Raw genomic sequence first — 27,391 nt, 5'->3', positions numbered from 1 at the left:
ACCCTTGTTGCTGCAGGACCCAGAGTGAGAGCCCTGCAGAGCACTGCCACACCTCCAGAGGAAACACCACCAGCGTGTTGGGAACCCCCGAGTTCGTCCCCGCGATTGCCAACACCGAGCTCTCTGCCCCGACACAGCCACATGGCTTGTCCTGGCCACGAAGCACTCCTGGCACAGCTGCTCACCCTCACGGGACATGGCATTCATTACCCTTCTGCACTGGACTGGAAGCAAGTTGTCCAAGAGGGGAAAGTTCCCTTCAGCCCCCTTCCACCCACGCTGGGGCAGCACATTCCCAAAGGAACGGCACCGTGAGGTCCCTGAAGCCACTATCCCATCTCAGAGTGACAGTGGTGTCCTCAGGCTACACAGAGGAGTTAAACATCTGCTGATTACCCAGCAGCACTCACAGAGTTCTCCCACACAGGTACAGAGAGCAGCTCTGATCAAACACAAAGAGTGAAACATCTCTATCCACTACAGTTTGCATTCCTAAGCTGAGTGCAGGGACACTCCCCACTAATTGGCTTACAGTCATTATCTTTGTATCTCACTAACAACAACACTGTAAACCGAATAAAGACTATTTCATATTCTTTCCTTTAACACAAGATGACTGACAGCCAAAGCCAGAAAGATGGATGAAACACTCTAAAATTACATCTTTTAAAATAATGCAGCATAAATAAACCATTTAGAATGAGACTGCATTTATTGCAACATTACAGGCTTTTTGGTGGAAGGGGGGGGTTGGATTTGATTTACCCTGAGTAGGTTAGAATATAGACTCTCAGTTTGATATGAAAAACTACTCTGTTGCGTAACATCTTTTAGTCAAGAAATAGCCCCGTTGCAGAAAAAACTGGCATTGCAGTAGGCTGGAGACAGAGTCAGGCAGAAATTATATAGCTCACTGGAAAAAAAGGAAGCATTTATGGACAGCTGGAGGACAGACTCACTGAATTAAAAATTAATTTATGTTAAATCTTTCTGAAAATTTTCCTAGAGTTGTTCTTCACAAAATATGAGAGTAACCAGCAAAGGCACCGTGCTTCTGATTCAACAGTCCTGGGGTTAGGATGATGACTTGTTGCTGAACAGAGCCAAAGAAATCAAAAGAGCAGCAGGCACCAACCTGACCACACCTGGGACTCACTGCACCCTTTTGAAGAGAGGCACAGAAAACAGACTCTGGAGCCGGAGCCAGCAGCAGCTCCGACTGTGCTTCCGTGTTGTGACACACTGTCTGCAACACACTTGAGTCCTAATGGAATTAAATGAACAGATCTAAAAGGGGAACAAGGTACTTGTGCCCTGCCAAAATAAACTCCCCCAAAGTTCCTGCAGGCTTTAGTAACAGCATTAGTACAGTCAACCCAGGCACCAGCTCCCCAGCAGGGATGTGACAATTGCATTCCAATCATATTGCAGATAAATCCTCTTCCACAGCAATGCCATTTCCTCCCCCAGCAGCCTCCTTTCCTGGGCTCCCCTTTAGTGCATGCTTAGTATAGACACAAGAGACAGGAGAAAATTATAGACCCAAGAGGTTGTAACAAAGACCCACTTGCTGCCAGTACCTTAATCCCAAACATAAGTGATGTGCAATTGGAAACAAACTAACCCCCCTTTTCCTTTTTAAAATCTTTTTGCACACGAGTAACCTTAACTTCTGTGTTCACATATGACAAGCAAAAGTGACAGACAGTGCAGCCAAAACAGTTCATATATAACTTAGGTTTTTCTTTTTTTTCTTTTTTTACCTTTTTTTTTTTTTAGATAGAATCTCAAAGGTGGATGTACCTGGGATGTGACTAAGATGCCACCTGTGAAGCAGAAATAAGCCACAAAACTTCCAACGAGGAAGGAATAGGAACCAATCCTTCAGTTTCTGCTTCTAAGGAGAAGGGTTTTATCCTCCAGGTGCAAAGGAAACTCTGGAACATCTTCACTTAGAGAAGCTGCTATTCAAACCAATTTCTTCCTCACCCTGCAGTAGTGCTTCAATTGGAATTATATTAGATGGGGTTTCAGGGCTTTGGAGGGACAGGAAGTCCGATACATCCATGGCACTTAATGTTTCAGTCTGGGAGTCTGAAGGGTTAACTATCTGACTGCTCTGCCCACAGGAGGGAGGAGCAGAGGAGGAAGGAAAGGTCTGAGGCTGCAGCTGGGGTGCTGGCTGCTCCAAAGCTTTCGAATCAGGTGAGGAACATTCCTTCTTAACAGTGGCAGTGGCTTTGTCCTTGGCAGAGTCTCGGCAGGCACACTGGCACTGGCAGGCCTCCTCCTGCTTTATTATAATGACAGGAACGCTGAGACCAATCTGCTGAACAGGGTTTCCTGAAGGTGAAACAAAGACAAAACACAATGGAACTACATACTTTCACAGCAGGGAGACTTTGTTAAATTAGCTCAGTGTCATGCTTACCTGTGTTGCCAGCTACTGGTAATGCAGTGGTAAAAAACACCTTTTCTACTACTTTTGGAACTTGTGGCTTTAAGGGAAAAAAAAGAAAAACAAGAAAAATCTGTGAATCAACTCAAATCAAATTTCTACTGATCAAATCCTAAACAGCTATACACATATTCCAAAGAGAACACATAGGAGAACTGGGCTAGGTTCTGGCTATCCAAAAGTATTGTTTCAGTGATCCTTAAGTTGGGGAGTAACATCCCCTGCACTATGTGCTTGCTAACTCAGCTTGTAGGTTTTGACAACTGACTGACTGAATTCTTAAACACTGCTGTACTTGCAACCACTCAAGTGCACCTGCAGCTGAGAGCCTGAAGTGACACCAGTACTGTCAAAGACAAAACTCTTGAAGTCTCAGCTATCCAGATTTCCTGGAGAACCAGAAACATTCTCTTTTCAAAAAAAATAATTTTCATTATCTTTATCAGGGTAAATTAGGCATAGACAGAGATTACAAAATGCCTAAACGCAACCTTTACAGAGTCTTTTGTGTTTTTATGTGTCAAAAGTAACAGATTAAGCCCCACATACGTCCTCAGGCTGGGTGGTGCCCTGTCCTGGATAAACCAAGCTGATACCTGCCAGCAGAAGCCCAACACTGGGGGAAAGAAGCAAGGAAGATTTTTCTGCACCCTGGATTTCTCTATGCTCTATTTGTTTCTCTGTCTGTTCCAGGGGCTGCACTGGTGACATGTTTCTACATGGTAACATGACAAGCATTATACAGCAGTGCATCCTGGGGTTTATCCAGGTTTGACCTCCTCCCTTTTCAAAAGCAAGGGTGCTAGGAGGCATAGTTCCAGCTGTTCCAAAGCTGTGCTGGATGTACTGACCATTTGTTCTTGGCTTTGTGAGGAACCAGCGGCACCGTTCAGGATCCACTGTAAGTTCTGCTCTCCCATGACAATACTGGACTGCAGAATGGCGGTGCTCGGAGAAGGAGTAATGGTTATAGTGGGGTTACTGGTCAGAACGGGGTTGGCACCCACAGGCACAGTCTGAACCACAGCTGGCAGGGGCTCAGCGGCACTCGGGGCTGTTGGGGTAGGAGCCCCAGCAACCACTGACAGTCCCTGTACGATGGGCTGCGGCGGCGGCTGGGTGTGCTGCAGGAAGTCTTGGTGACTGGCTGCAAACTGTGTGCTGTGAGGAACAGGCACTTCTGGGGATTGTAAAACAGTTGCAGGATTCCCAAACACAGGCTGTGAGCTGGGTGTTATGGCGGAGGGAGCAGCAGGTGCTGCTGAGGCTTGCAGTGCTGACTGTGCGGGCTCGGAGAGGCCAAGCTGCAGGACCAGGGGGAGGGACAACGACGCAGCATCTCCTGCCGGGGGCGGGACCGCAGCGACCGAGTCCGTGTCACCGTTAAACCCTTCAATCAAGGAAGCTGCCAAGAAAGCACCAGAAAAAATACAAATACATCAGTTCTCATAAGGTCTGAATAAACAGCATTTTCAATGAACTTATCGGCTAACTGATGGATTTTTGCCAAAAGATGCATTACTACGTTCCCATCTTCAGACTAGTGCTCAAAATCAACCCTAGACAGTGAAAGCTAAAAGTATGTGTTAGTTCAAGAGACTGGTACCACTGAGCCCTACACACAGCCTGAGAGCCTCATCAGCTCTCTCTGAGAAGCTTTGTATCAGCCTGGTTGTGAAGGTGAGAACCTTAAAAACAGGCTGGTGTGGCAGTTTGAGAGCTCCAATGCCAGCACTGCAGGACAACATGCTGGGTCACCTCCCCTATCGCTGACTGCCACGTGGTCTGTGCACACTGTGCATCCCAACAAACTTCAGTATTGAAGTTCAAGTTCTTTGTGCTTCTTAGTTACAATAAGCTTCAGCCTGAAATGCTGAATTCGGTACAGGCACACAGAGGTGTCAAAAATTTTTCTCTTACAGCAGTGCGGATACAACTGGTACCTGTCTGCTGAGAGTCGTCGTGATTTGCAGTGTGGTCTGGGCTCTGAAACATAGACTCAAAGATGCTTGCTGGTGAGATTGTGCTGAGGTCCTGTCCATGTGTCTGCCAAATAGAACACCAAGAGGAAGACATCAGACCATGTTATATCTCAGGTCTCCATAAACTCTGCAAAAACCCCACTCAAGCAGTGTGTGCATGTCAGAAACACTTTTCCAATGAACCAGCCGCTTCAGGTAAGGTAACATATTTTACTTACCTGCTGTAAAATGACAACTAGTTTTTATTACCCATAATCAAATTTACCAACTTAATGAACAAATCCTTACAAAAATAAATTAACTCCTTCAAAAGTAAAATATATTCCTCTGTATCCACACTTAGTTTAACCCTAATTTCATGTAGTACTCAGTCAGAAACAGAAACAGACATTAATTTGTTCTTGGCTGCTTGCAGAACCTTTTCTGGAGCAGGAAAAAAGTAGCTGAACTTAAGATTCCATCCTGGGCTATGCATTTCTAGTCACCCACACTGCTCGATGATCATATACAAGAGCTGCACCCTGCTCCCAAAAAATGACACTATCTCCTCTGCATTTAATTTTCCCCTATGTAAAATTTAAGCCCAGTGAACATTTATCAAGAAGCAAGAACGTTATTATGGTGGGGGAAAAAAAGAAAAAGTAGAGCCTTCAACAGCAGTTTGAACTAAGCACTGCACATTCTGGAGGAAAAAAGCAAAACTCAGATGAGGAGGAGGCAACTCCAGGACAGTAACTCACTGGATTAGAGTTCTCCCGCAATTCTGAATCTGTTGATATGAGGCTTAAATCACTCAGACAAAGTGAGTGGCTCGTATCCTGTAAAAAAAAGAAAAAACTGATTTGAGTTACACATTAAAAGAATAATGTCAGAAATGTTTAAAATTATTTTTTGGAGTCCATACAACTCTGCCTACATAGAATTTTTTTACATATATGGGAAACCAGGACTCAGTTCTAAAACCAAAGGAGCAGGATTTCTAAGCAAACGATATGTAGTAGCTGTCAAGGATTCTTAACATCTCCGTCACATTACTTCCAAAAACTCATATAACCCAGAATTTTAAATTAACACAGGAACAAATCAGCCTATCGGAAATAAAAAAATTAAACCTTCACAGTTGGTATCTGTTCTACTTCACACGCTTACCCCAAGGTACTGATTCCAACCAAAGCACACATAAAGAGAGCAAGCTGTTGGATACAACTGACCATCAGCACACATGGCAAAGTGAGTACTTATAGCTCCCTTTGAAAACTTCCCTCTTAAGTGTTATAACTTTGGAACAAGCTGCAGACCAAATGATGTCTTCCCCAAGATATGGGTTATATCCACCTAACAGAGAAGCACTAGGCAGAAGTGCTACTAACCTCAGACACGTTGTTATTGGGAAGTGCATTATAGGTATGTCCCTTCTCATGACCTTTCATGTGACTCTTGAGACTGTACTGGGTACTGAAAGTCTTCTCACAACCATTGCTGGGACAGAAGAAGGGTTTCTCCCCTACAGGCAGCGCAAAACACATTTAACAGACTTACGAACATCCTATCAGATACACACTTTTAAAGCACCCAAAAGGGCAATAATATTGCACACAAACAAGATGTTTAATGCCCCTTCATGCATTCAGCATTTCTGGAGGTGAAGGCTTCCATTTCACCATGAGAACCGACACACAACATATTTGTTATGCATCATTACTGAAGCGTTTGTGAAACACGTTCATTAAACTCAAGACCTGTCAAGCATAAATATAACTGCATAAATTGCATATCGGGATTGGCCTGACACAGGTGCAGGAGTTTGCACTGGGTCTTCCTAAACTCGTGAGGTTCACACGGGCACACTCCTCCAGCCTGCAAAGGTCCCCCTGGATGCCATCCCCTCCTGCCTTTATCCATGTCACATGATCGTCATCCCCATATTATATGTAACCACAAATTCATATTAGGATTCAGAGCATTAGTATAAACTGAATGAGCTCAATTAAAGAAAATAAATAAAACCCTTAGGACTTACCAGTATGTGTCCTAACATGTGTTTTGAGGTGGTGGCTTGCAGCAAAAGCCTTCCCACAGCCATCATGCTCACACCTGAATGAGGCATCACAGGAGAGTCAGCATCAGCCTGCTTTGATGCATTAGCTATAACCTTAGATTATGCTTTGCATAGTCCCAGGACTCTGAAAAGCAGGCCCAAAGCTAAGTTGTGTTAGCAACCAAGTACCTCCCAGCAGCTGCTGTGCATGCCACCCAGACCATAGCAGGGCTCTGAGCAGGACTTTAAAATCCAAGCGTGAAGTCAGCATTTGGGAGGCCTCCTCACAGAATACACACACATTGCGTTGCAGCAGAAAGCAGCAATGTGTTTTAAAAGATGCTCATTGTGGTACACAATATTTTACGTTTAAAAAAATACCTTGACTATTCTCATCTTTTAGGACAGTCCCTGCACCCACAGGCAGCTGTGGGAGTTCAAGAACAAACATGCTCCAATGCCAGCCAGCCACCCTCACTCATGTCTCATGAGAACACCTTTCCATTCAGAGAAGTAACAGCTGCCTTTTGGCACAGATGCCCCATTATCTGAGACCCAAAGAAGCCAGAATTGCTACCCAGCAACTCACCGAAATGGCTTTTCTCCTGTATGTGTTCGAATGTGCTTCCTCAGGTCACTGTGCGTTGTGAAGTATTTGCTGCAGCCTTCTGATTCACAGTTAAATGTTTTCCCTGTGTGAAGCCTCTGATGTGCTTTCAACCTAAAAAACATGCCAAAAAAATCCCTCTTAAAACTGCTAGGATGAGACAGCCCTGGCCTGAGGCAAACAAGCCATTCCTTCAAATGTACAGGACAGGATCAAAGGCTTAACATATCCTGAGTGGAAGGTAACAAGTTCATGAAAGTGACTGCTATCGGTTACAAAGTCCTCCAGCAAGTCTGAGAATCCCTTGTGCTCGTGCACCATGTTCAATGCTACTGGAATATAAAGAAGCTAAGCATGCGACCACAGTTCTGCCATCCTACTCTTGGGACAACATTGCTTTATTTGAAGGGTTTATATTCATACCTGTACCTGGAAGAAGTAAAACAATTGTATTCAGACACAAAGCAATGCAACTTGCAGAACAGCAACAGCCACACCTATGAGAGAACTCGCCAGAGTCTTCCCACCTATACCATGTGCTGAACACCCTCTCACCTGTACAGTGTGTTGAATGCCTTCTCACAGCCCTGCACGTCACACTCGAATGGCTTCTCCTTGGTGTGCACTCGAACGTGGATTTTGAGGCTGTAGGAGGTGAGGAAGGCCTTGCCACAGCCCTCCTGGTTGCACACGAAGGTGTACTCCCCGCGGTGGGTTTTCTGGTGCGTGCGCAGGTTGCCAGCAGTGCTGTAGGTGCGGGGACAGCCCTCAAAGGTGCACTGGTAGCGCTTCACCTAAGGACAAAATGCTGCATTGTTTAATAACTTTTAATCATTTCTCGAACCCAGAGAGGGCAGAACTGCCGTCAGACATCAAAGACAACGCAACAGATTTTGACCCCAAAGCCCAGGAAAAAAAATTTATTGCTATTGAATACCCAGATAACAACGCTTCTGCTGCGCTTCATGAGGAAGGAGTGGCACACAGGAAAGCAGCTGGCCCTGCAGAACAGGAATCCAACAGAAGGGGGAAAAGAAAAAACAGAATTCAAAAGGTTTCTAGCTAAAAATCTGATAAAATAGTTGGAAAGGACATTCAGGGGCCATTGAAACCTGCCCATTACCCCCATGTGTAGCCCCTGCAATTTCACTCAGGTGTTCCTAGCAGAGCTACTTATTTGTGGAGAATGGAGACAAGGGAAGATGCACTGTCACAATCGTCAAAACCACTGCCCTGTGTGCTGGATTCCCATCAGCACTCTGAATGAGAAACACAGTTTTCACCATCTCTCATGGTCTAACCACTAGTTCATTTATTATTTCAACTTGTTCCAAAAACAGACCTCATTGAACTATGCTCTTCCTTTCTGTGGTCACTGAAACAGTGAGTGCCTGAAGTGTAACAGATCAAACCAGGTGCTTTTTACCCAAGGACTGGTGTTACAGATTTCCCAGCCAGCCACTGGGATTCCCAGGACAGTTTCCTATCAAACTAGATTTGGTACCTTCCTGCCTTCTGCAACAGGCACAAGGGACCATGTAGAAGCTTCCAGTGTGCAAGTGGTAACACCTAATGAAACCTCATCCTCTCTTGTGAAGCGGAAGGAATATGTCACCTGATCTGCCTGAATAAATTTATCCTCATCACTGACTTATCAGACCAATGGCTTTTGTTTGACTGTTGCAGTTCAGAAACCTCAACATCTAAAAGTGATTGAGGAGCCCAAGAAAGGACTTAGCTGAGTGATCTTTCCTGTATCTTAATCTGTAGTCTCTTGTTGCTCCTTCAACAGGCTGGCATCCACCTTAACCTTCCCTCAACAAAATCTTCATATCTGGAGAATTTTAAAGCAGGTGGGACATACAAAGGACCATTACACAAAGCACAGAAATATTGTAATGTGCTGTGTTTGGCTGGGGTAGAGTTAATTTTCTTCACAGTAGGGGGCATGTTCTGGATTTGTGCTGAACACAGGGTTGATAACATAGAGACGGATTTTTTTTTTAGTGCTTCTCACTCTGCCCTGCCAGCAAGGGGCTAGGGGTGCACAGAGAGTGAGGAGGGGACACAGCTGGGACAGCTGACCCCAACTGATCCAGGAATATTCCAGACCACGTGATGTCATGCTTAGTACATGGAGCTGGGGAAGGAGAAGGAACAGAGGACATTTTGTGCTCCTGAGTCTCTGTTAGGCATGCCAGAGTCCTGCTGTCCTAGGCATGGCTGAGCTCCTGCCTGCCAGGGGAAGTGGGGAATTCATCCCTTCGCATTTTTATCTGGTCAGTCGGCATTCTTAGATGCACCATACAGAGAAGGAAACAATAATTTCATTGTAAAGCAACTTGCCCTCAATTTATAGTTTAAATCAGGAAGAAGTTACCCATAAATGCCCAAGCACTACAGCACAATTACAAGACAATTAGGAAGTTTGGTTGTGCTGAGTCAGCCACAACATGGGAGCCCAGACCAGTAACACACCAAGGTCAGACAGCATGTTGTACTGGATGAGGAGAGGTACATTATTCTCCCCAGGGATTGCCAGATCCAGTACAATTTCTGTATCAGTACTGATGTAAATGTTCCCTGTTAGAGCTTTAAGGCAGCTGGAAATTAACACTTTACAGGACATTCTCCACAGTACTTGCCATGGTACACAAGGGATCTGACAAAGGCAGGAACTGAAAATCAAGGGAGGAGTCTGCTAAGCTTTCTAGGTGTTTACAGTTAGGTCTAGAAGGAAATAATGATTATTCGTTACAGATTAAGGATTTGGTTCCCAGCTGTCACTGCTCATATGTACAGGAAGATAGTTTCATGACCTGAACTCTGACAAAGGCCTTGCAGTGCTCCCCCTCCCTCAAGGGCCAAATCTTCATTTCACAAGCCCATCCGAGCACACTGCAGGCAGCAGCAACAACACCACCATTCTGAGCAAAAGAAACCTTTCTGTGAAGCATGTGAAGCATTTAATTCTCTTTTCACAGTAGCACATCAAATAAGCACTTATTATACATCCAAAATATCAGATTGGTTTGAAAGCCTTGCAGGTGCAGTAGCAAGAGCTCCAGGCTGTCTCAGCACACAGGCAAAACAGAAAACAAGCAAGGTAGCACAGGCCAAATCCTGGACAGCAAGACAGGGACCAGGTGCTTCAAGGCCAAAGGCTGTGGCTTTTGGCCAGGGACAGTGAGCTGCTGCCTCTGCCAGGGGCACAGGGGACGCTGAAGAGCTATAATCCAGCATTTACCTCAGAAACAGGAACTTGAGCAATACCCAAAAGGACTAGGGGAACCTGACACCCTCGAGCAAAGTCTACATTAACTGTTCAGTTTGCCTTTAACTCCTCCCGGGTTTACAACATTCCCCCTAAATGGCTGATTTTTCTGTGTCATCATTGAAAAAAATTAATGAATTTGAAATACAAAACTGTAATCACATTAGTTCTTAGCAACAGAATTAGTGATAGATGCAGAATAAAACAAAAAGAAGTTAAAAATAACTAAAGCGTAAAACACCCTTTGGTTTCTTAAACATCTAAGACTGACATGAAGATGTAAGACTTTAAAATAGTTATCTCAAGTGTTAGAACTGTTGCAGATGTTTTGGAAATACAAAAGAACTGCGCTGCTGGCTTTCAAAGATAAGCCAGATGTTCGGAAGGTTTAGAGCTTTCCCTTCCCCATCTTCAGACAACTTATTAGGCCTTTGAAACAGCAGGTCAAAAAGCCTTTCATAAGATGTGACACACATGCTCAGGGCTCACTGTCACTGCCCTCACATTACGGTGTCAATGCCCTGCTCTGGGAAATTAATTCCAGAAATGGAAAATAAATTCAGATAAAGGATTTCATCAGGAAATTCCAGGTCTTACAAGCCTTCTTTAAAAAGGAACGGTGAAAAGATAAAGTCAATTTAATTGCACATGCAGCCATTGACCCTGTTTAGCTGCCACCCCCTGCTCTGGGTCCCACAGAGAGGAGAGAAAGTAGTGACATGACTGACAGAGTAAGGGAATCACTCGAGCAGCTGCAGCAGCTGCTGACACGGATAACTGACAAAAGGAGGCTCAAATGGGCTTGCTGAACATGCCTCGGTCCACAAGTTCCCCAGCTGCAGAGCTGACCCTGGCCAGCCCCATTTCCTCACCATGGTAACGGCGGCTCTGGGCTGATGGGATCACTCAGTGGGCACAGCCAGGACTCAGGGGCACAGCCAGGGCTTGGTGCTGCGGCTCTCTTGCTCTCACTGTGGTTACACAGTGCCGCTACCACTGACGCTGGCACAAATACTCGGATGCATCAGCCGTTGCCTAATTCAGAAGGGCCAAAGAAGGAGTACAAAGCTGTCCCTATGCTGGTGTCAGTCACCTTTGCTTTTCAAGAACTACGGGAGAAGCCCTCACCACTATGCGTGCAGGGAAAATTCATCAGTAAAACACAACTAAGAGTAAACTCCATTTTAACTGTGTAGGCTGACCTGAACTTTCAAAATACAACAGATGGCAGCTTAAATCTTCCCTTATTCTCCTCTCTGTTTCACAGTGAGTGACACAATAAAACTACAAGCAATTTACAGTTTGGCATCTCAAGTATGGTACTCCAGCTCCCACCAATGGCCTGGCCCTTAACTGTGACCGGGATGTGCTTCTCTAGAGAACGTGGCCAACCTCAGAGTAGGAGAGCTCAGAATATTTCAGTTACCTCGGAACTCAGAAAACACATGACTCAACCAGAAGAAATCCAGAAGATCACTAAACTCACACCACTGACTTCTGTCAGTGCCACACCCTCCTGCCATCCAGTGTCACACGGTGCCTCCAGGCAGGTTCCCAGGTGAAGTCAGAAGGAAAAGGGACAGCCTTGGCAGCTCTGCTGGGACACTGTTCTGCCCAGCACATAGAGCAGATTTAGTGGATGGCAATTCACTCCATTACACAAAAACCTTGGAGTACAAGCAGAACTCCTGCTGTCCCCAGGCAAACAGCTCTGGAAAAACACCTTTTCAAACCCTTTAGGTCACCAGATGAAAACCACTGACAAGAAGCACAAATCCAAGATCACACTTAGCTACTCACTTCCTTGAGCTTGGTTTCTGGGCACTCAGATTGCAGAGTGAGCGTTGCTCCTTCGATGTTCCTGGGCATGGGAGTTGAACCAGGATTTATTGTTAGATGAATCTGATCTGGAGAAATAATGTGTTGCACATAACCCTGGGACATTCCTTCATGATCTGCTATTAAATGAAATCCTTCTTCATGACCCTCTGGTAAAAAAGGCAAGTGTTCACCACACTGTCCTTCATCCTCCTCCTCCTCCAGCACGCTGTGGTCCTGCTCGATGAGCACAGTTGTCCTGTCATAGACCGTCCCGGAGGAGGAGGACACTAGCCCATTTTTGTCAGCAAACCTCATCATATTGTCATCCTGGGCCAGGTCGTCCTCCTCCACCTCATAGTAGATGACGTTGCCCTCGGGGCTGTTCTCGCCCATGGCTCCGCGCCTCTCTCCGCGCTACCGGGAGCTCCGGCCACAACGACTCATCTGCAACGCAAGGACGGGCGAGGGGTCAGGCGCCTCCACCGGCCCAGGCCCGGCTCCACTCGCGGGCGCAGCCCCGGGGCGGGCGGTGGCGGCGGGGCCGGGTCGGCCCGAGCGCCGCGGGCCCGCCCCAAGCGCGGCACTGTCCCCGCGCTGTCCGGCCGCGCGCAGAGCCGCTCCCGTGTCCCGCCCGGGCCCCTGCGCCCCGGTCGGCTTGGTTCCCCCCGGGTCCCCCCCGCTCACCGGGCGCCGGCAGCCGCTCCCTCCCCGCCCCAGCGGCACCATGATCGCGCCGCTCACTTCCGCTTCCGGCCGCGCGCCGCCCACCGGGAGGGCCGCGCCCGCCGCGAGGGCTCATGGGAAGGTGGCGGGCGCGGCGCGCGCCCCCTGGCGGCGGGACACGAGTCACGGCCCACAACACGAAACGGCTCCAGAGCGTTTTATTTAAATAGCGAGGGCTTAAAAATCCCGAGTTTTCAAACAAGTTAAATAAAATACAGTGTAAATATCGGCTTTTATATTTTTTGCTTGTCTAGATACAGCTTATTTAGAAATGTTATATACTTTACAGCATAATCAGGTGTCAAACTGCCTGACCTCTGACTTCAAAAGCAACAGATTGTATAAAATACTGTCATATCCAAAAAACCAAAAAGCTGATATAATGTACAAAAAATATTTTTACAGTAATTTGATATCTAAAAATCCAGATTAGCTGCATCTGAAATTCATGGTGAATTGTCTTCTCTCTCGAGGAACTGGCGAATAAACTGCTGGGCTTTCCTCTTCTCGGCTATGTCAGGGGTGGGATGTCCGGGGGGAGGGCGCAGTAACAGGCCCCCAAACACGCTGGCTGCAGAGCAAAAGCACACAGAGTGAGAGCAGCAGGACATCAGGGGCCATCCCACCAACCCCAGGGCACAGTGCCTGGGCTGGGGCAAACCTTAGGGCCCCCACACCTCTGGGTCACTTCCCTGCTTTTCCAGGTTCCTGCTTTTTTCTATGGACTATTCGAAGCTTCAAGGCAGTGCAGACCATGACTGCACTCAGCTGGGAAGTGTTCTGTCACCCTTCTGAAGAGAGAGGTTATTGTGATTGCCTTACCAAGAATATTCACATCCAGGTGGTTTTTCCCCGAATTTTTCAGTAGTTCTCGTAGAAATGCCATCAGATATTCAAATACATTTTTATGGCACACTGGCAGGCTAGAGATAATCTGAGGAGGGAAAAACCCAACATTTATATTGCAGATACAGCAACGGCTTCCAGCTTTACCTACTCCCAACACTCCCCTCTGCAAGTGCCAACAGCTCTTCATAACCCAGAAGCACCAGTTCCAGATCCTTTCTATGACCAAATGACTGAGTTATTGAGAGCAAAACCCTGTGAATGGTGTGACAGAGACCAGTTTACCTCCCCTCCCTGAGCCAGTCCCTAAGGGAAGCTGGCCATACCTGGCTGCTTAGCCAGTAGCTGCTGGCACTCTCCAGGCAGGTGCTGTAGAACCTGGAGCAGATTACTGGCTCAGGGAGGCTCTCAAGGAACAGCAGCAGGGCTTCTGCCACTGAGTGGTTGCTGCCCACTGATCCAAACATGGTTAAGGAAGAGGCAAGCACAGCAGGATCTAGGCTGGTTCTATTTCTGCTGACACATGAACCTTTGCTTAGGTCTCCCCAACCTCCTCCTACTGCTCACAGCTTTGGGTTACTGCCCTGGACTCCACACGGGGAGCTGCTGCTGTTGGCAGTTGGACCCTTGTGAAATTCATCAGCATCACAAGGACCGGGCAGAGGCTTTTGGAGCCACAGGAACTGCAGAGCTCAGCTACCCCAGGGGAGATACAGCAATTTAAAAACCTTTCTCAGCTTTGACCCTTGCAACACGATGAGCCTGCCTGGGCATCACCTAAAAGGATACAGAAGGTATCGTGCATTCCCTTGTCCAAACAGTCTCGAATCTGCTCAAACTCAGATCTGAGGCCTGGCTGCTGAAACAGGTCCTCCTGCAAAGACAACCCTTGGTCAGTCCAAGGAAAATAGAAGACTTTTGGGTAAATAGAGCAACGTCCTTATAATCTGCCTGGAAAATCTCTCCAAATTGGTGGTTACCACACAAGTCTCACCAAAAGCAGCTCTAGTAAGGCTGTGGCACTGCAGTGAAAGCAGTGTAGGAGGACTCTGCTCATGCCTGCACACACAGAGCACAGGCACCAGCACCAGACAGTGCAACCCAGGGCACCAAGATCCCTTATCTCCAAAGGCCTTTGGCCAAACACCCCCAGCTCACAGTGATTGCTATTACTAGTATCTTCTTCAAAACTCAAAAAACCCAAGCAGCTCATTTTGTGTTTCCAGTACAAACACTGCCAACCTGTTGGGAAGCATTGCGATACAAGTGATCCACCATCATCCACAGCTCTTTTGGGATGTCCATAGGCTTTTCAGCTTGAGCAGGATCAGGATCATCACTCTTCTCTAGTGGCATCAGGGTCTAAGGGAAAGCATTGTGGGGAGGGGAAACAAACAGCTAGACAAGTTCTTATTCAGCTCAGTAAAAATACAAAGCTTATACCTGAGCATTGAAACTTGTTAATAACAATAAACAGGCCTCAGTTTTAAAGGCTCTTGTGGGTTTGGAAAGGAATCTTGTCTTTAACTCACAAGTCTCCGAATGGATTCTGCTGACATGTCCTGGATTGGTTCCCTCATGTAACACAGAGTATGGATGGGAGACCCAAAGCAACTTGGCAAATAATTGCCTGTTACAGACAGAAAATAATCCTTCCCCCTGTTAAGATGTAAGACCAAGATATCTTCAAGTTTTTCCTCTCCAGAGTTTAAGCAAGTAGCCGTTGATTTATTAACAAACACTTCCAGTTCAACTGTGATTTCAGCATCTGCCAGAAGACGATAAAAAACCCAGAATCAGTTACAACCGATATTAAACCAGCAGCCTGTTAACAGGCACAGCACTCTCAGAGGAGAAGAGAGAACTAAGCCAGAAGTGGACAGTATCAGTTCATTAACAGGAGGAAACAAAGAGCTCACCTGAAAGCAGGAAGCCCTTACTGGGATTAGCAATCAGCCACTCCTTGCAGTAGGTTTCCTCATCTGGTTTGCTGATGAATTCGAACTGGCAGGGCACTTGGCCATTGCGAATTGTAAACCTCTCTACCTGCAGCTGCATGTATTTAACATCCACAAAATGGATCTAGAAACAAATGTCAGTCAACATCAGCCATTTCACCTTGCCGAGCTCCAGCAGCAATTCTTGTCCCATGGTTTAATCATTAAGCAGCAAGACACCTAGATTAACCCTCTGCTCCCACATCCCATCTCTTCCAGGACTCCAGAGGATCACAACTGCTTACTCTGAATGCCAAAGTCCTTTGCATCAGTGGGCCCTTTAAAACAAATGCTTCCCTCAAATATGAAATTGAGAGTGAGGTAGCTGTAGCCTCAAATGTATCGTGGGCTCATCCTTATAGTCCCCAACACACAAAGCAAATACTGGTCTTTGACCTTCTCCAAATCCATCAGATTTTACATTTTATGTTTCAAAGAGCAAGTCAGAGCAAAGGTCACAAACCACCCTTTTACTTTCTCTCTCCCCACCTCTGGAGTGACACACCCTGCCTTTCAGCCTTGGGCTGTGATCGGAATTTACCAGCATCTAAACGGGAAAAAAGATTCCTAGGGCTTGTAAACAGAGAGAAGCCGCAAGTCAAAATATTCTAGTTTTTGGAACCAGACCCCGGGCTCTAGAATCCATCTTCTACTGCTGGGGTCTGGGGTTGCTCAGTTCCTTCAGGGAGTGCTGGCACATGGCCATGCCCCACCTCTCTGCGGGACAGCGTCACCGAGGGAATGTTGGCATTCTCCAGCTTATCCAGGGAGCGGACTATTTCCTCAAAGGCTTTTCGATAGAGCTCCTCATTCACAACCTTCACCTGAAAAGGACACACACCACAGCAGCTGGCATCTGCTGTGCCTCTGCAGGACAGCTGGGACACAGCTGGAAACATGGCAAGTGATTTGATTCTAGCAGCACGATAAAGTATAAAACCCACATAATGGGCAGAGCCACTTGGAGCAGTCATGCCCCAAGATCTTCTCAGGATCCAACAGTAAAGGACCCTGCCATAATTAACAAGAGCCACTCAGTCAGTATCAGATCAGCCTTTTTCTAATTCTCAGAAAAAAAAAAAAAAGGTTTCACAACACACTACTGTGTTCTCAAAGAACACCTTCAGATATTCAGGCATTGTCTGGATTAACCTGAGTATCAGTTACACAGCCCTTGCTTACTGTGACCAACAATCCTATCTCCGTATCTGATCCAGCCCACCTTTCAAGCCATTGTTCTCTGGGGATGCCATAAGAGCAGGAGAGGGAAATCAGCAGAAGAACCTCTCTCCTCACACAGAGGACAAGGTCAGCAGAGTTATTTCCTTCAGCACTGACATACTTACCCCAATATCAAACATGGAGCTAACTGGCTTGTGGTCACTGAGCTTCAGAGTCATGTGGCTGCGATAGCTCAACTGGGCAATGTTCTGCCCCTTCCAGAGTATCCGATCACACCACGCTGGAACACGACACTTCTCACTAAAACAGAGGGAAAGATCACAGTTTCCAGGCACAGTTCAGGTGCAGTAACACTGCTCTCCCAGGGATTCAGGGTTTCCTGCCATGGCCTGGAGCTCATTCTCTATCAAAGTGGTATTTTTATCAGTTTCTTTGAATAGATATAAAAACTTCGATTGTCTACTATGAGGTATCTCTAGCTCATGTTTTACTTCCTCCTTCTTCAAAAGTGCAAAATACAATTAACACACAAAGCAATACTCAGATATTTTTGACCATAAGAGCCATGAAAAATAAGAATTCGGGCTCTATGTTTAAAGTTTGCTTTTATTTTTTTCACTGACTGCTGCACAGATTTCATTCCTTAATTTTGAACACCTCTAACTAAGAGGAAACCCAGTAGGATTATTCTTAGCATTATTCCTGGGAAAAAATTATTAGGAGTATCTGACAATAGCAATGGAAGAAAAGCAACATAAATAGATGTAAACTGGAGATGGATTTTGCAGCCAGGGGAGGGAACCAGCAATAATCTCAGAACTGTTCCTACTTACAACCATTAGACCTGCAATTTTTTCTAGCCTTGCTTTTAATTCCTTCAGAGCTAGCACCAGCCATTGGTGGCATCACATCTGAGGCGAACACTGTACCTTGTGTCCCAGTCATCACAGCCAGCATCATACTTGTATGTTGGCTGGAAAGAGATCTCTCCCTCTGTGAAGCCTTCAAAGGCTGCATTTGCCTTCATTTGCCTCTTCAGCTATGGAAGAAGAAAAGACAAAAAGTTTCATTTTAGGTGAGCTCAAGCACAATTCCCATATGAGCTAAAAGAGAGGCCAAGGAGTTGTGCAGTTTGTACTGAGCACCCTCAGCACCACGTGCAGGCAGGTGAGACACCAGTACCTGGTCATACTGGCAAAGCTCTGGAAATGCTTTCTCCTCTATGAGATGCTTCACTTGTGCCACATCCAGTTCCTCCAGCCGATAGTTGAGGTCCCCCAGCCACAGGATCACACTGAGAGAGAAATGTATCCCAGAATGTGCAGAGAGACCTGAGGCTCCCCTGGAGCCCAGCCATGGGTGGCAGCTCCACCAGACATTGGGGCTCTCTCTCCCCATCACAACCCCGTGCATGCTGGGGCTGCTCTCACCAGAGACAACGAGAGTGAACACTTCAAAGAGAAACTACATTTTCTACCTTCGCCGTTTTTAATCACCGTTCTGCATATTTGTCACTACCCCTTAATGACTGCTGCTGTTACTATTCCACAGTTAGGGAAATCAACGCTGATTACTGCCCCATTCCCACTCCATGCTTGAGAATAAAACAAGGCCTGGAGAGCATAAGGCAACAAGCAGCCTGTCAGAACCATGCAGGTGAGCACTCTCCAAACCAGGTAAAGCATTTCTGGCCCTTTCAGCTGACATTTAGGCCACTGGGGACCCCTCCTCAACCACAGCATGTTCCCAAGGTATTCCCATGCCACGTGCCATGATTCCCAAAGCCAGATGGGAAGCATACTCGTGTTTGCCAATAGTGAGAGGGGGCAGATTTGGGTCCGACTGGCAGAATTGCATCCGAGAGCAGATGTCTTTGAAGTCCTGGTTCCTCCGCTCATATTCCTCCGTGTGAGCTGCGAGGTGAGAATTCACAATGCACACGCTGGTGTTATGGAATTTAAACCTGATGGCAACACCACCTTTGTTACCCTGAAAGACAAAGACACTGGTCAGAAGCTTCTACACCGCAGATGAATCCACAAATGAGTTACAGGGATAGGGCTATCTGCTTCTAAAGGCAGCCACAGCCCTTAGCTGGAGGTACAACCATGGCATCCAAGGAAAGGGACTCTTCCAAAATCTCACCCCTTCTTGTGCACAGTTGCCATCCTTACCATCCTTCCCATGATTCCAGTTCCCACAGTCTCAATTTCCACCTCAGAGATGTTCAAAGCAAGGTCTGCCTTCACATACAAGAGGAGCATAATTCCCACTAGCCGCACAAGCTTCACCTGAAAAACAGACCATAGTCCATTAAATGCTGGAATGGAAGAGGTTTGCTGAGAGAAGGCACATTGCCCCCCATACAGAACACGGGCCACCAAGAAGAGAGTTCCAGGATCATCCGATGCACCAGCTGGGCTCACAGGACAGGCCCCCAGCAGCACAGCCCAAGAGCAATATCCCAGTAGAGGAAGTTCAAGCCTAAAGCAGGAGTCTCAGCACAAGGACAAGCCCATGCAAGGAGCTTCTCTTCAACAACAGAGACAAGAGATGAAGCAGATCTAAAGAGGAGGAGCAGTATTCCTACCAAAATACTTTCACGACTCATTCCACCATGCATTGTGGAGACAGACATGGAAGAAGCTATGGAATTGCCTATTCTAGGCCCCCAAGACAGCAGGAGCTTCCTTTATGTGGGGAAGCCTGGCTCTGGTTCTTGTCCTGCCCCTACCTCAGCACCTGCATAGCAACACTACCTATGGCACCCGCAGAGCCTGCAGACCATGAGCCTCTGGAAGACACAGCCATTGAGAATGAGAGAAAGCAAAGGGAAAAGAGGCCCAAGTGGAAAATGATTCCACACTCAAACCTCCCCAAAAGCCACATTTACCTTTGCATATTTGGCATCTGGGTGAAGACTATCAGTTACAGCTTTAAACCATTCTTCTTCCTTCGGTGTGTCATTGAAAAAGAAGGCTTCTTTAGTCAGATCAAGCTCCTGGAAACTGTTAGAGGAAGGAACCCATGGATGCATGCACTTGTTTATAACTCTCCAGTGCTTTCCTCTGGGAAAGAACTAAATCAATTCATACTCAATTTATAACTGAAAACTCCAGTTCAGTTACATTGATTGTAGAGGTATGTTAAATGTAGAGCTTAATTACTGTCATATTACATCAAATAGCATTAAGGATTTTGTAACACTGAGAGGCCAAACCCTACCAAACCAACAGCCCTTTCTGGCTGTGCATACACCCACCCTGAGCTGTGCAATGCACTACAGCAGTGCCAACCTCCCTGTGGTGTCCTGGCAGAGCTCCTCTCTGTGATAGATCCACCAGCACAGCCCAGGTTTTGAAGAATGGGCCAGGGACAGACACTCACCCCACGCAGTAAATATCTGGAGGCTCAGCATCACAGCTCAGCCAGGGCTGGAGGCTCTCTGTGGGCGACTGACCGTTCACATTGTAGGTCCCGACAAAAACCCTGCAAAGACAGTGACTGAATCCCGGAGCTGCAAACTCCAGAGCGCAGGAAATACCAGTGCTATTAGCCAAGTACTTATTGGTACATATAACTAACATATTTCCAGGGGAAATTAAGAAAATGTGACAAAGTTTAAATCCCTAAAATGATTTAACAGCAGCATCTTTACAGACACGTTTTACAGAAGGACATTGTATACACAGATACACAGCATTAATGAAAAAAATAAAAATAAGACTGGAGCTGTGCAGTAGCAGTTTGAAATGATAAATTCACAGAATGAGAGGCATAAAACTATTTCAAATACAGTAAAGTTTTAGTCCTATTTATATATTTTACCCAAGCTCTTTCTTATGAGCTTATTGGAACAACTACATGGATAAGTAGTGGACAGAAATGGAGGGAGAAGGCTGGAGTGCACAGAGCTGATGCATTTCTGGACACTGTCTGAAATAAGCACAGAAAAAAGTGATTTCAAGAAGGCCATTTTCTCCACAAGAACCATGAGGCAAGCCTTGACAGAGACATGAATGAAATTCTGTTCTGCTAATGCCTAAATGAGGAAAGAAAACAGTTCTGGAAAGTATGGATCATACCTTTGTACAGAGTTTCCTGTTTGGGGGGGACACAGGATGAAATAAGGGACAGGAGTTATTCTGACAGACTATGCTAACTTAAAATCCACAAAAATAAATTCTCAGGAATGATCATTACCTGTAGTTCTGGATGTGCGTGTAGGAATCCTCCATTTGTGCAAGCTGAGATTTAACAATAGTATCTCTCAGTCCAAACTTTGGTTCTGATAAGATCGAGGCCTTGTTCGAAGCCATGATGTGGGAAGGCTGGACTTGTTCAGTTCTTACTTCAGGCTTGAGTTTGTTTTGCCTGTAAATGCAAGCAAAACTGTAGATGAATCCCAGGCTATCCACACAGCCTAACTAACTCATTTCTGCCACCAAGTCCTTGATTCACATTTTTCTTTCTATTCACTAAGGACAGATAATGTCTGGGATAAGCCAAGAAGACTGAAATGAGCATTTCTTAGCAAGGTTCAGATTTCGAGACAAAACCAGTTTAACTAAATGGTTTTCCCTATTCTGGTGCAGCCTGTCAATGCAGAGCAGGCCTTACTCACACCTGGATATTGATACAAAACCTGTACACTTTCCCTGCTTATTGTAGCAAGGAGATGGAAATCTCATTTCCTGGTGCCTCGCTCAGCCCTTCTGACCTCAGCTGGAGAATGAAGAACTGTGTTTGTTTAAAAAGCCTTCTGTGGAAAACTTCCAGCTCTGCCCAGAGTGGGTGGAGGTAGAGATGATTTTACTTTGTGTCTCCTGGCTCTGAAACTCCTTTTGCAACAACAATAATGCCACAGCTTGGGAGTTCCCACCAGCAAGTGGATGCTACAAATTTAAGGTCAGAACCTGCACACCAATGCCAAGGACAGCACACAGACTCTGAAGGATATGCAGCAGGGTGCACAAAGTCCTGGAAAAATGAAACTGTAACTGAGAGTGTATCTATGAGACACGGTGGCCCTAAGCCAAAGTTCTCTAAATTCAAAACAAGCAATGCTAGCAGGTCCTGTCCCACTGAACAGCCAAAGTATACCCAAGCAGGGGACTAGCAGGGCTGTCTCTGAGGGACTGGGATGAAATTTCCACTAACATTTTGATAGCATGCTTATGCTGAACTTTTTTCTCTCTTAACTTGAATCTGCAGATTCTCATCTCAAAAAGTTGCCAACTTCTTCTGTAGACCCCCCTCCTCTGTGCACTGACCCACCACGGCTGATGGAGCTGGTAACGCAGCTACACAATTGCTATGTGGGGGTGCAGAGGTCACCTGCTGGCCCTACACAGAGACCCTCTGAGGAGGGAGGCACAGCTAAACTGGCACAGAAACGTTGCCACCACTGTCACTCCTCACTCCATTCTGCACGAAGGGCTGATGTGCACAGCTCCCTTCAGCTGCACACCACCCAAGACCTCGTACCTGGGAGAGCTTCTGTCGGTGGTGTTGTGGCTGCAGCTCTCACTGAATGCGGCCCTTTTTCCATTCTGTTTGATACCTTCAGAGCCAACCACTTCTGGAAAAAAAAAACCACAAAGTTTCACTTTAAACACAAAGTGTTCTTCGTTTTATCAACACGATTATACAAACACTGGTAAAAATCTGTGGGCAGAATATAATTTAGATTTGTGTGGAAAAACAAAGTGCCCTGCTTTTTCTCTTTCAGTTATCTGAGAGTTTTAGCTCACTTTGGCCCAACTGTTCTGTGATGATGCAGCTTCCCTTGCAGAGGAAGAACTCACAGAACCCATTGCTGCCTGCTGTGGGAGTGCTTGCTGCTGGCTGTCCCTTACATAGCTAAGCCAAAGCAGGATTTAGCAGCACAAAATCCAGGGTTTTACCCTGAGAATCTGAAAAATGTATGTTAATAACAGATTTTTCCTTTCTGAAGCAAGACAGAAAGTACAAAGTAAGGAAGAAAAAGGGGAAACAAACAAACATCGCAGTACCATTTAATGGGTTTCTACCTATCTGCAAATACCCAGCAAGGCACAGCTGTCTCCCCCATGAGGCTGGGCAGTACAGTCATCCCATGGACCCACTGAACCTCAGCAGAAACATCTGCCTTAATGCTAACTGCACTCCTAAAACAGTAACGGGCTGCTACCACACAAATCTAACTCACCACAGGTGTGACACTAACTGCATAACACTACGTTAGCAAAATTTGAGCAGTCTTTCAGTGTTTTGTTTCAGTTACAATATTCTGCTCCTACAAGCGGCAAAATAACAGTTAAAAAAGAAGGATTCTAGGAGTGAGTTTCTGTGTTTAAGATGCACAAACAGTAATCTTAAGATCATGCTCCTTAGCACACCAATCTAATAATGATGTAGAAATTGTTAAGGTTGTCAGATTCTAGGCATTCAGCTGAGCTTCTCCTTCAAGCACAACCCAGAAAAATTTAAGATGTTATTGCTGTCACAGAACATTCTGCAGGACAAGAGCGCAAACCAGAAATAGAACTCGCAGTACTTCACCCAGGCTCTCGGGATACAAACCAGCTGACAAGAGCTAGCCAAGTTCTCAGCCTGACAAACCTCTTCTGCCCAAGAACCCTCTGAGAATAGACTAAGAGGATTTATCAGAGCTTGATGCAGAAGAGCACATGACTCAAATCTCGCTGCAGATCCCGCAGCCCAAGTCATGCAGCATTGACCAGGAGCACACGGAGATGCCCTGGGAAGCATGGGCCCAGGGAGCTGGGACACAGCATTTTCTCCATGGGTCAGCTCAGTCCCTGGACCTCTGCAAGCTCTCCCCATAATGACCATGCAATGTCTCTCAAGAGTGACAGGAACCAACCTGAACTTTCACCTCAGTGGACAATGGTTACTTTTGACATAGCTGCTACGTGATCCAAAGATCACAGTCACACGTGATACCCTGCATTCTAACCTCATGGGTGGAAATCAGCTTTAGATAGGATTCTCCTAAGAAAGAGATTAGCCCTGGAAAAGGGCTATTTCCTTTAAATAAATGTGTATCTAGTAACAGATTGCTGTAGCTAGAGGTATCTTCAGAGGGTAGCACTCTGAAGGAATAATAACGTTGTTCAATAATTGAACTGAGCACAGAAATACAGAGCTATGTGCAGAGATTACAGCAGGTCTCAATTGGTCAGGATTTGCAGTTAAATGAGATTTAAGCAGTAATAAAGGCGCTCCTGTTAAGAATGTGCAGCGACATTATACTATACTGCTTTACAGCAAGAAAATATATCTCCTGGATAAGGCAGGATCCATACATAGTGTCCAAAGGGGAGAATTAAATTAGTCTTCATGCAGTGAGAGGTGCCCAGCCTAAACAAAGCAGCACACAGCAGAAATGGCAACATTCAGGATTTGAGTCCCATACTGACTTCCAGGAGTTGCTTTAGCTCGGAATCTTCTCACACGTCCACTCTGCAAAGCAGGAAACGGCCCCGGGCGCGGCGGGGCCGGCGCAGCCCGTGCCCACCGGCGGAGCCGAGCTGGGCGCAGGAACCGGGTCGCAAATCCGCCGGACCCCGGCGGCGGCTCCGCGCCCGCTGCGGAACTGCCCCGGGGACAGCAGGAGCCGAGCCTGGCGCTGCCCCTCCGCCTCCCGCCCCCGGCCCCGGCCACGCCGCCCCGGACAGCCGCCGGCGGGGCCGCGGCCTCCCCGCCCGCCCCGGCGGGTCCCCGCGCTCACCTCGGCGGGACCGCCCGCCCGCCCGCGGACATCGCCGCAGCTCGGCACCGCCGGCCGCCCCGGCCCGGCCCCCCGGCCAGGACCGGCCCCGGCGTGCGCTCTGGCCCGCCCCGGCCCGCCCCCGAGAGCCCGTTCAGCTCGGCCCAGAGCACCCGCCTCTGCCCTCAAAAAAACATCGACTGTCGCTGCCGAGCCGTCCGACGATGGGGAATCGTCACGGGGGAAGGGTGAGTGCTGAGGGAAGTTCAGCACAGGCCAACGCTGCTCTTGCACACGCAGAAGAGGCGAGCAAAAGCAACATTCCTGGCCCGTCGGACCCTCCCCCGTCACAGCTGCACCCGCAGAGCTCGTACCTGGGCTGCACCTGCTGAGCTCCTGCAGGAACGTGCGCGTGTGGGAGCCAAAGGGCAGCCGCACGGTCAGCCGCTCGTCTGCTGAGCTGATCTGGACAGTCACGTCAGAGCCTGGAAACATCAGGAGAAAGAGCTGCTGTGGGTCATGCTGCCAAGCCTTCAGAAACCGAGTGTTTCTCCACTCTACAGTGGTGGACGCACACATGCATGCAGCCTTTGGCAACATCTCCCCATAAGAATGCCACTTAAAAATATAAAGATGACCATTTATAATAATTTTTATTCTTCTTGTTCAGTGACAATAATTAATTTTCCAGCAGCAGTTTAAAAGTGTTTGGAAAAATCATTGCCTTGGTTGAATGGGGCTAGATGTTAGCTGATGCTTGTTAGCACTAAGTAACCATGGCCAACAGCATGGCAAGTGCCCCAACAGCAGCAGGACACAAATCCCCACCCTATCAAGCTCCCCCCCAGGACAAGAGCCCCCAGTCCTGCCTCACTGTTTGCAGCTGGCACAGGGCCCAGAGCACCTGTGACACAGGCACTAAAAACATGCACAGAACTCACCAATGACGTGACGGTCACTGTCAAGTACAACTGCAAAAGTAAAACAAAGTTCAGTTGAAAGCTATGCAACAGATTTGCAGGCTGTGCTGATACTTTGAGGTCAGCGAGCTCAGCAAGTTCCTCCAGCCCCAAATGCTCCTTTCAGGAACAGAGCCAGGAGAGCGAACCTGCCAGGCAGGGGCCGTGGCTGGGGCCTGGTGGGATACAGGTGCTCCAAACCTCAAACAGCCCTGCCAGGAATGCCATGTGACACACAAGTGTCACCAGGGATTACAAACTAAAGAAAAAAGGCAGAATGGATTCCAAACTTTAGGAAGCAGAACAACAAAGTATGCACTCCAAACCCCTCCATCCTCTTCTTTGGCCGTGGCCACTGAGCCATCACAGTGTGTCAGTACCTTCTTCCACTGAAAACCCATCTGTGAGGGGGATTACTCTCTCCAGCCAGACATCCTCAGCTGTGATGGCCATCCGCCGGTGAGTGTACACATAGATCCTGCAAGCACAGAGCCGACACAGAGGCAAAGACTCCTCAGTTCTGGCACATCTGCAGGCACACAAAGACCCCGTCCCCCCAGCAGCACCTGCTAGCGCAGCCTCACGCAAACCTCAAAGTAACTTCTCGACCACGTACCCACCCATCTGCTCACCCCATCACTTAAATACCGTGTTCACATTACTGGCAGAGCACAGCAGAGCAGCTCATGGGCCTGGGGTTTCTTAGTGACCACCCCTAACATCAAGGCATCATGCCTTCAAACCGCTGCCCTACGAGACCGCCCTGGATGAAAAGCCCTTGGGATGGGAGGAGGCTCTCAGGTGGCTCCCGACGCTCGTGAGGGACCCGCAGAGCTCCCGCGTCTCTCAGATGTTGTCCGCCCCGCTCCGCTACCCACGCGTGCTGCCCGCGGTGCTCCACCAGGCCCAGCAGCCGGCTCTCCACGCTCTCCCCCGCGGCCAGGAGACCCTGCACCGCCTGCGGCCGCGGGTCAAGGAACGGCAGGACAGCGGCAGGGAGCGGGGACCCCGCCAGAGAGCGGCGGGGACAAACCGGAGGGAGCAGGGAGAGGGGCCCCGCCACCCCGCACGGCTCCGCGCCACCGGGGGCCATCAAAGGATACGATCCGGCAGGTCTCGCCCTCCGCCAGGCTCTCCTGGATGGCGACCGACTGGTCCATCTCGGTCCCGGCAGCGCGGATGACGCTCCCCGGGGCCGGGACCCGGCGACTCCCGCGGCGGCGCGCTCAGCGCGGCTGTCGCGACACGATGCGACACGGCGCCCCCAGACTCCCCTTCCCCCAGCCGGGGCCGGCACCGGCGCCGCTCCGTTATCGCTCCGCGCCGGGACCGGCCGCGGGCGGGGCTCGGAGCCGCCGGAAATAACGGGGCGGGAGGGGTGGACGGCGGCCGAGCGGCCGCTGCACGGCGGGATGCGAGCGGCGGGGGAAGCACGGCCTGCGGCTGGCCCCTCCCGGCAGGAAGGGGAGAGGGAGAGGAGGAAGCTCTGGGGTCGGCAGATGTGGAAAAAGTTAATTTCCGAGGAAAATCCTGAGATATCCTCTTTTAAGTAGCAGCTTGAATTATTTTTTGTTGAATTTCAAGACAACCCAGCACAGAAGCCAACTTCTGAGCTGCCAGGTTATTATGCAAATAAATTAGTACAGATCGTGGTAGCAGATGCTGTAAAATGTCACCAGTCTTTTGTACTGTAAAAACAGAGTTTGGCCTAAATCGGCTCCTTGCACAGACACAGGGGACGTAGGTCCAGAGATGGAAAATCTGAATGGTCTTAGTCAGTGACAGCTCTG

The 27,391-nt window shown here is 47.8% G+C and overlaps 2 protein-coding genes across 4 annotated transcripts; both read right to left on the bottom strand.

Moving 5' to 3' along the window:
* Positions 1-958: 958 nt before the first annotated feature.
* Positions 959-12,954, bottom strand: MTF1 (metal regulatory transcription factor 1). The gene is made up of 11 exons (XM_027886689.1): positions 12,865-12,954; positions 12,160-12,624; positions 7,641-7,879; positions 7,068-7,199; positions 6,461-6,534; positions 5,811-5,944; positions 5,181-5,258; positions 4,402-4,504; positions 3,310-3,863; positions 2,432-2,498; positions 959-2,343 (listed from the first exon to the last, which is right to left on the bottom strand). The coding sequence occupies exons 2-11, from the start codon at positions 12,571-12,573 to the stop codon at positions 1,949-1,951; spliced, it is 2,190 nt and encodes a 729-aa protein (XP_027742490.1). The 5' UTR covers positions 12,574-12,624; positions 12,865-12,954; the 3' UTR covers positions 959-1,948.
* A 162-nt stretch (positions 12,955-13,116) lies between these two features.
* INPP5B (inositol polyphosphate-5-phosphatase B) lies at positions 13,117-26,828 on the bottom strand. Of its 3 annotated transcripts, XM_027886686.1 has the most exons (22): positions 26,705-26,828; positions 26,480-26,559; positions 25,982-26,079; positions 25,584-25,613; positions 25,017-25,127; positions 22,416-22,509; positions 21,132-21,302; positions 20,316-20,417; positions 19,822-19,936; positions 19,103-19,219; positions 18,730-18,917; positions 18,111-18,222; positions 17,858-17,967; positions 17,093-17,228; positions 16,460-16,570; positions 15,669-15,831; positions 15,282-15,517; positions 14,992-15,111; positions 14,539-14,623; positions 14,076-14,203; positions 13,726-13,837; positions 13,117-13,474 (listed from the first exon to the last, which is right to left on the bottom strand). In XM_027886686.1, exons 1-22 carry the CDS (start codon positions 26,759-26,761, stop codon positions 13,350-13,352), a joined length of 2,601 nt encoding a protein of 866 aa, XP_027742487.1. In that variant the 5' UTR covers positions 26,762-26,828; the 3' UTR covers positions 13,117-13,349. The 3 variants fall into 3 exon arrangements, with proteins under 3 accessions (XP_027742487.1, XP_027742486.1, XP_027742488.1); XM_027886685.1 differs by lacking the exon at positions 26,705-26,828 and having other exon boundaries at positions 26,480-26,696; XM_027886687.1 differs by lacking the exons at positions 25,017-25,127; positions 25,584-25,613; positions 25,982-26,079; positions 26,480-26,559; positions 26,705-26,828 and adding an exon at positions 23,150-23,167.
* Positions 26,829-27,391: the final 563 nt, after the last annotated feature.

The sequence above is a fragment of the Empidonax traillii genome, unplaced genomic scaffold (genome assembly GCF_003031625.1).
Source record: "Empidonax traillii isolate 1590-97213 ecotype Southwest subspecies unplaced genomic scaffold, ASM303162v1 scaffold192:size804837, whole genome shotgun sequence".
Taxonomy (NCBI): Eukaryota; Metazoa; Chordata; class Aves; order Passeriformes; family Tyrannidae; genus Empidonax; species Empidonax traillii.
The sequence above is the reverse complement of the archived record's forward strand: the minus strand, read 5'-3'. Positions and strand labels throughout refer to the sequence as shown.